We start from the raw sequence: 9197 nt of genomic DNA on the forward strand, positions 1-9197 counted from the left end.
GAACTAACAAAAACTAAGAAAAGAGATCATATTACTCCTGTATTAGCTTCTCTGCACTGGCTCCCTGTACAGTCTAGAATAGAATTTTAAATCCTTCTCCTCACCTACAAAGCCCTAATTGGTCAGGCACCATCATATCTTAAGGAGCTTGTAGTACCATATTACCCAACTAGAGAGCTGCGCTCTTGCTCTTCCTAAGATTTCTTCCTTTTTTCCCTTTCGTTAAAGGGTTTTTTGGGGGAGTTTTTTCTGTTCCAATGTGAGGGTCCTGGGACAGAGGATGTTGCATGTGTACAGATTGTAAAGCCCTCTGAGGCAAATTTGTGATTTGTGATTTTGGGCTGTACAAAAATAAATTTAATTGAATTGGGGACAGGGACAAGCACAGGAGGGTACAGCGCGACTTAAAGGAGAAACTCAGGAAGTGCAAGGACTCCTACAGGAGGAAGCTGGAGGCCAAACTCCAGCAGAACAACGTGAGAGAGGTGTGGTCCAGGATGAAGCAGATAACCGTCTTCAAGGTTGGAGGGAGACAACCAGGGGTGTCCTTGGAGAGGGCCAATGAGCTAAACTGTTTCTTCAACAGGTTTAGTTCACAGCCCGCATTTCTCTCCTCTAGGACCTGATGGCATCAGCCCCAGCGTCCTGAAGACCTGCGCCATCTAGCTGTCTGATATCCTGCAACACCTCTTCAACCTGAGCCTGAAGTAGGAAGAAGTCCTGGTGCTGTGGAAGACGTTGTGCCTGGTTCCTGTTCCTAAGAAGATGACTCCATCTAGCCTCAACCGGTTGCCCTCACATCTCATGTGATGAAGGTGCTAGAGAGGCTGGTCTTGGCCCACCTTCTACTGCAGGTGAAATTCTCACTGGACCCTCTGCAATTTGCATACCAGCCCCATGTGGGAGTGGACGACGCCATCATCTACCTGTTGCAAAGAGCTTAGTCGCACCTGGACGGAACCGGTGGCTCTGTGAGAATAACTTTCTTTGATTTATCCAGTGCATTCAACACCATCCAACCACTGCTGCTGAGTGAGAAGCTGTGGGTGGTGGAGGTAGACATGTCCACCGTCTCCTGGACCACTGACTACCTGACAGACAGACCACAGTTTGTCCGACTGGGCCATGTGCTGTCTGATACAGTGGTCAATGGTACTGGAGCTCAACAGGGAACTGTTCTGTCTCCCTTCCTGTTCACCTTGTACACCACTGACTTCCAGTACAACTCGGTGTCATGCCATCTGCAGAAGTTCTCTGATGACTCTGCAGTTGTCGGGTGTATAAGGGTTGGACGGGAGGAAGAGTACAGGGCAGTGGTGGATGACTTTGTGGAGTGGGCCGGTAGAAATCACCTATTTCTGAACGTGGCCAAGACCAGAGATATGGTGGTCGACTTCAGGAGGAAGAGGACGGCTCCACAACCGCTGAGAGTTCTGGGAGAGGACGTGGACATGGTGAAGGAGTACAAGTACCTGGGTGTCTCCATCGACAACAGACTGAACTGGAAGGCCAACATCACTGCTAGTGTACAAGAAGGGGATGAGTCGACTCTTTTTCTTCAGGAAACTTCGATCCTTCAATGTGTGCAGCAAGATGTTGGAGATGTTTTACCAGTCTGTTGTCTGGTAACGCCCACCACTGGCCATTCTCCGGCTTCTACATTGCCTTCCTGCATGCCAATTTATGCCTTAAATTTGGGGTACCAGCTGGGATTGCAGCTGAACAGATGACCCACACAAACAAAACATACACAAAGATCAATACATGCATGGCTCGGTTGGTGAACCCCAAGATTAAATTCAAATTATTTTTACTAAAAAATCAATATACATCTGACTACTTATGTGGCCAAAATTGTAATTACCAAGAAAAAAGTGTTCCATGGGGCATTAATATTTGTTACCACCGGGGATGTCTGGACTGTAATCTGATTGGTGCGATATCTGAGTGGGTGGGCGATACAATTTGTGTGAAGGCTGGTGGAAGAAGATCATCTTCATTTACATTATAGTGTAAACTGTAGGTTAGCCCTAATTTTAAAAGGATTCTGACCACTTATGTGTCGACACATCTTCCTCTGGTTAAGATCTCCTTAACAAGTGCTGACTGAGTTTGTTTTCTTACACATCCAGTAAAAAGAAAATTGCAGTTTGTTTTCTGAGTTGCTCTCCTTCATCCTTCCTTGTCTGATATGTAATAATAATCAGTTTTATCCATACAATGTTCAAACACATGTTCACAACGGAAAGAGCTGAAAAATGTCTAAATCTTTTCTTTACAGTGATGGATAAAATCAATGACTACATGGGGGAATGTAGAGTGAAGAGAATTTAATTTTCATTTTAAATGATGTTGATGCTTATCATTATATGGGATAACATACAATCTACTGAATGATTATAAATGGTTTTCTCACATGATGTTACTGAACAGAGAGCAGATACACCATCACTTCTTAAATTGCACCGTGTGCCTTTTGAATGAAGATTCAATCATAATTACAGTAACATTCAAAATAACGAAGCCCTTAAAATACGGCCTTTGCAGTTTGACTATAGAATATTTTCATATTCAACAGTCTGCTTTGAGTGTAAACTCAACATTTCCTTTGTGGGACAATGTTTTAAAACATAGGAAGATAATACATTTAATGGCTCACTGTATTTCTACATGATTGGAACAACTCTGTCAGGGGGTCATGGCAGTTAAACCATAAACATTTAAAATTAGCTTAGTAGTGTTTGCCAACATCAATAGCAGACCGGTTGTAAACATGGACCCAAGCTGTTTCCTAGCAACTAGCTCTACATCCTTTCTGTGAGGGTTAAATCCATTTGTTTGGAGTTAAAGGAGGCTGCTGAGGCATGTGCTGGATTAACTCTCCTCACCTAATGACACCGAGTCAGGAGAAAGCTGCCCACTTCAGTCCTGAATCAAATAGACTGGTTTGTAAAGCAGGCCCACCGTAATCAGGAGCTGCATTCTTTACAGTTGACTCAATGATTAACCCTGGCACTCAGGGGAAATCAGCAACACATTCAAATGAGATACTGTAGCCCCCCCCCCTTCCCCCCCTTCCACTCGGAACCTTGGGACCTGCCTTCAACTTTCAGCGCTGCGGGACATCACATCATCGTTTCACCAGATCTCAGAAGAAAGCTTAATAAGAAATGCTCTGCTTACTAGGTGATAAGGCCATTTTTGTTGTTGTTTTAGTTTCGTTTTTTTGGCTTCTTGGGCATCGCAGCTTGCGGTTCTGGACTGTGATCAGCAGGAGATCGGTCAAAGCATGCTCAGTGTGATGTGCAGCTGGCCTGGCAGAGTGGTGGAGTGGTGTAGAGGGCTGTGATCGATGAGTGCTCCGGCCAGCACTTCTTAGATTTGGCTAACTGCTCTCAATATGGCGTTCTCACACAGAAGAGCGTAAATCATCTAGCCATCTGCTCCTGTTTGTGCAATGATACTAGGTGCATGATCTTGCCTTTTTCTGGGAGCCAAATATGTGTTTGTTTGAACTGTAGTTGTCTTAGTTACTGTTGTCTTGCCAACCCCCCCCCCCCCCCCCCACCCCACCCCACCTACCCACCCATTGAAGTGGGGATCCATAGAGCAGCTTGTGTGTGTGTGTGTGTGTGTGTGTGTGTGTGTGTGTGTGTGTGTGTGTGTGTGTGTGTGTGTGTTGTGTGTTGTGTGTGTGTGTTGGTATGAAGTGTGTGGAGAGGCTCAGGTGAGAAAAAGAGAAATGAGAGAATGAGAGCGAAAATTGGGAGAAATTATGATCCGGCAGTGAAAGACTTCAAAAAAGAAAATGTAAAACCACATACCAATTAAAAATGAATGCTATAACCATCTCTGTACACATTGATACAGAAGATGAAAGCTTCCATATAGCTCCCTCTCACGTTTAGAAATAGAGACCCAGGGCTTCCAAGCTTAAACAGATACAAGTTGTGTTACATGGGGAGTTACAACCTGTTAATAAAGCTTAAACATGTATTTACCAAATTGCAGGAGAGGAGTAACAAACATACTGAACAGTCAAAGAAAATGATGTTGCACAAACACATCCTTTAATCCCTGATATGTTGGTGGCTTTCAAAGAAACAAAACATGTAATCAACCCTAACTCTGAGTCATGTCACAAACGCTGCATGATCATTTGATTTGATTTGACTCGGAAGGCAGCATGTATGGATGTCCATCCTGTCCCTGTTGGTTAGATTCAGCTCGTGACAGCTGCCCCTCTTTGCTTTGAAAGCTCAAGTTGTCAAAGAAGCGATCGCCAGGCTTCTGCAGAGCCTACGTCTCACACACAGACCATTAGTTCAGTGACTCATACACTGTAGGTCTGGTCTTGTGCTCATTGGTGGCTGTTTTCTCCAAAACATTCTTCCAGTCACAAAGTTGCAGACTGGGCCGTCATCTTCTGCATAGCTAGCTGGCTTCCTAGCTACATCCATGAAAAGCTACATCCAGTGGACTTACAGAAATAGCAGCTCTTAGAATAATTCTTAACAATCGTAGCAACTGCTACTGCAGGTTCCATGTCAACATTATGACTCCAAAAGATCAATATTTCACTAGTTAATAATTTGTCTAATAACATGTATCGACTGTGGCTCAGTGGTAGAGCGGGTCGTCCTTCAATCAGAGGTTCGATCCCCGGCTCCACTTAACCCAAAATGTCTCCTGTAGCTGTGCCTGCAGTGTGTGAATGTTGTGTGAATGGTTAGATAGTCCTGATGAGCAGGTGGTACCTTGCATGGTAGCCCTGTCATCAGTGAATGAATGGATGAATGATGACATGTAGTGTTAAAGCTTTGAGTGGTCGGAAGACTGTACAAGTACAAAATTATATATAAGGGCACTTATATATACTATTAACTGATTATGGTCTTTATGTGCAGTGCTCGGTCAAACAGCAGGTCTCTGCCTTTTTCCCAGTGAAAATCAGGAAGTAAAAATAAACATCTGTGGCCTTGCCCCCCAACGAGCGAGAGAGAGAGAGGGGGGGGGGGGGGTAGAGATAGAGAGAGAGAGAGATAGAGAGAGAGAGCGAGATAGAGAGAGAGAGAGAGAGAGAGAGATAGAGCGAGAGAGAGAGGGAGAGAGAGAGAGAGGGAGAGAAAGAGAGAGAGAGCTAGAGAGAGAGAGGGAGAGAGAGAGAGAGGGAGAGAAAGAGAGAGAGAGAGAGAGGGAGAGAAAGAGAGAGAGAGGGGGGGAGAGAGATAGAGAGAGAGAGGGAGAGAGAGAGAGAGAGGGAGAGAAAGAGAGAGAGAGGGGGGGAGAGAGATAGAGAGAGAGAGGGAGAGAGAGAGAGAGGGAAAGAAAGAAAGAGAGAGAGAGAGAGAGAGAGAGAGAGAGAGACAGAGGGGGAGGGGGGGGAGAGAGCCACAGACCCTGTGAATCCAGGTATGACATACTGTCTCTGGGAGTGGCTTATGGTATACCATATTGACATTCATAATGAAATTGTCTTGTTTGAGTTGACCAAGGATTAAAGCTAAGCCTACTACAGGCCTATTGCTAACCAGTTTAATCACACTCTGCCTGCCTCATTGATCACCATGATCTAAATAGTAATGCTCCCATCAGTTCTTGGGTGACTTTGCCTACTTTTAACCCTCTGAAAAGCGTGGTGGATCATCTGACTGGCATTAGCATTAGTGCGTTCAGAAGTGGTGTCATACGTATCTTGAGATTGCAATAAATCTGTTGGTACCAAACATGTCACGCTATCTTACTGGGAACGTAAGTAGTAAATAGCAGTAGAACATGTTTCAGATTTCTCTTGGCTCATAGCTGCTTCTAGAGCAGAGGGCGGACTAATCCATGTTGCCTCTTTTGTAATTGGTGAGAGGGACCTGAGGAAGCCTTTGTAAAAAAAAAAAAAATCTTTTTACAAAGTTCAGTTTCCCAACTAATGTATGCAGCCATTTATAATTTAGTTACAACTCTAATTACTTTGAAATAACTTGCAATGAAAATCAAACTCTTAAAGCCAGACTTTTGGCTATCTGGATTTGGATTAACTTGTTTAATGTGTGAAAAATCAGCTAGTGATCATTTGATTTACATTTGATACTCATGTTAGAAGACACTACAAAACTGTGAAATGAAAACACTTTGTTTTATCATTTTTACATCAGAGTCCAGTCGGATTGAAGCCAAAGAAAAGCTTCAGCTACTTAAATATGTGTTCACTTTGTGCTTATCCATCATCCTGACCTTCACCTTCACATTTTCATTTCTCTACTCTTCTGTTTGACTTTCTGATTCTTATTGTGTTTCCTCTACCACTGCGTTCCCTGGTCCATTTCCCTGCACAGATTTTGAATTAAAGATGTTGCGTTTCTTAATGTTTCGAGTTCAGGTGGAGTGAAAGCCAACAGAAATAGACGAGCAGGAACGTTTCTTGGGTGAGCAGACTGGAAGCCATTAGCAGAGAGTGTAGTGCAGTTTGAATGTGAGCAGACTGTAGCTGCTGTTCTTAAACAAACACACGCACAGTGGTTAAGCCACTATACAGGACTGAAGAACATTTCTCCGGGGCTGCGACCCATTTTAAAAGCTGAATGCTGCAGTTTAAAACATACAACACGCAGAGGACTGCCAATTATCCTAATGATGGCCTTACATGATGTGGAAAAAAAGTACTCACAGTGTGGAGATATGAATAAAACAGCCACAGTGGAACAGTCTGCTGTGAGAACTCCAAAGATGGGTGGACTGCATTTACATCGCGTCGTTTAACCTTAGCCGACAAATAGTTTTAAATTTGCCTTTCATTCACACACACTTTCATACACCGATGCAAAGCCCGCCCATCGGGGGCAACTTGGGTTCAGTGTCATGCTCAAAGACACTTTGGCATGCAGACAGGAGCAGCAGGGGGTCAAACCGCCAACCTTGTGTTTAAAGGACAACTCGCTCTACCTACTGAGGGCTGATATGAAGATATGAATATGATCAGTACATTGGGAGATCTAGGCTTTATCCTCACAAATGACAACCTCACGTGTGTGCCCGTTTATGGAACTGACTGTTGTATCAATTGTTAATAAGTCACTCTCTTTCTTTGATCAGTTTAAAGTCATTAACACATAAACATGCTGGGTTGCTTGGTTGTGAAAATTCCAGTTGGCGGATGTTTATCCTTTACTTGCAGTTATCCCGTATTCTTGTTCAAATGTTGGTAATCCATGAATAAATGCTCGTGGGTCTCACACTTTCTAATTAACCTTCAAGTCTGTCGTTCTAAATGAACGTTTTTAATCATCAAGTCTGCAGCTGTGTGTTAATCACTTGTGGGTCCAGATCGTCTGCAGCCCAGAAATCATAGTGGTCAAATGCTGTAACAAGTAAGAGGGAGTTTTCACAACCTGGCAACCCAAAGATTGGGCTTTTAACTTCTCTATCAAGCATTAGTCTTCTCATTTTTAGATCCCTACATAAAATAACACTTAAATGATGCTAATGATTCGGATTCTAATCAACTAATATTACAACGTAGTCCAAGATGGAAGAAGGGAGTCTATACTGTGGGTAGAACAGACTGTGTAGTAGCCCATAGTTGGTTAGTTACTCACCATACTGTCATAGTGTATCAGCTCCAGCTCGTAGTCCGGCAGTATGTCGGTCCTCTTGTTCACCAGGTTCAGAGCCATCTGAGCGGCGGGGAGGCAGGCTTGTCCGCCAGGCCAGCCTCCGCTCATGGGGAAGAGGGCTCCGATGTAGAGCTTCTTCTTGCCTAGAGCCGGGCAGGAGCAGGAGAGGAGGACAGTGAGGGTAAGGGTCAGAGGATAGCGGAGTACGGCCCCGCGGAGGAGGCTTTGGCAGAGCCGAGCCATAGCTGCTGGAAGCTGAAGGCTCAGTCAGCTAAGTCACTCTATTCCTCCTGTACTGGTCAACTTGGAGTCTGCAGGGTTTAGCGTAGGTGGGTCAGGAGGAAGGAACTCCCATGAGCGGCACAAGTTGATTGTCCTCAGAGATGGGAATACTAATTTACATTAAGTTTAATTTGACTGCTTTTTTTTGTTACAAAGACAGAATCTCACAGCCGACAAATGAATGTGATTCATATAAAACGATCTGACCCATCTGCTGTTCTGCAACTAGAATACCACCGTGGAGGTGATTATGGAGCGATGATAAATGGTCTCTGCCATGCCACACCGAACCAGTGATCAGAGTCAGCTCAGTCACATGAGAGCAGGCTGCTGTTTGGTAACTGAACTTGAATATCAAAGCGAGATCCGGGATGAAACCATGCAGACTCAAAACACTTTCCGCCTTCCAAGTGGCTAAAAGTAAACTCAGAAGCCGCGTGATAATCGGCCTGAGGGATAATAGGTCGTTATGACTCCTCTTTATGGAAACATCTACGCGGAGCTCATGAGGAAACAGCAGGAGCTTTATTGAATCCGGATCCTGCCGACGTGTATCTGCCCGTCCTCATCAACCCGCCTACATACTCACGGCGCTCCTGCCGAAAGGCTCCCTACAACGCGCATAACGTGCCGTGTGGGGAACACCACAAAGCACCGGGAATGTCCGCTTTCAGTAATCCGTTGACGTCTAATGGGAGCGCGGTCAATTTTGAAGCAAGGTCGATCTCACGATGGAAAAAGTCGCCACCGTGTTGCTGGAATGCGGTGAGACCCTCCGGAGAAAAGAAGGACGACGGGAGCCGTTATCAGCGCGCAGGTCTGTGCGTTAGAGGAGGCTGACTGCAGCAGCAGCAGCGGGTGAGAGAGTGTGTGAGTGAGAGAGAGAGAGGGGGGGGGGGGGGGGGGGGGGGGGGTGATGTGCCGTCTCTCCGTTTCACAAACCACTTTGAATTTGCAATCCCTTAACACAGCCCCGCTCATTTAGCTTTCCTTTTCCGGCTCCTCCGACAACAAGCCCCCCTCTCCCCCGTCCCCCCGTCCCTCCATGATCCACCACACCGCCAGCCTTCACGGACAAATGGTAATTAGGCTACGAATCAAAGTAACTTCTCCTTGTGGACTTTTGGTTTCAGCTGGTCCACTTCCCTTCCTATGAGTTTAGCTCGTGCATGACTCGGTTGTTCTGTCATGTCCACAATTACAATTCTCTTGTACCAATTGTGTTTTTGCAAGCGTGGAAAAGCCTCATTAAGGCCGTTGTGGGAGCAAGAATTGTCCACTGAAACTCATTCATTTCAATTCAATCAT

The 9197-nt window shown here is 45.1% G+C and overlaps 1 protein-coding gene across 2 annotated transcripts in view; it reads right to left on the minus strand.

The window, feature by feature from the left end:
* Nucleotides 1–9197, minus strand: part of gabbr1b (gamma-aminobutyric acid (GABA) B receptor, 1b) — a 160415-nt gene that overhangs the window by 63982 nt on the left and 87236 nt on the right. For both annotated transcript variants that reach the window (XM_068710790.1, XM_068710789.1), the window contains exon 7: nt 7590–7750. In XM_068710790.1, coding sequence (XP_068566891.1) covers nt 7590–7750 — 161 coding nt within the window. The remainder of the gene's footprint in view (nt 1–7589; nt 7751–9197) is intronic.

Source organism: Cebidichthys violaceus, unplaced genomic scaffold (genome assembly GCF_023349555.1).
Source record: "Cebidichthys violaceus isolate CVI_PGR_0920_01 unplaced genomic scaffold, fCebVio1.0.p SCAF_16, whole genome shotgun sequence".
Taxonomy (NCBI): domain Eukaryota; kingdom Metazoa; phylum Chordata; class Actinopteri; order Perciformes; family Stichaeidae; genus Cebidichthys; species Cebidichthys violaceus.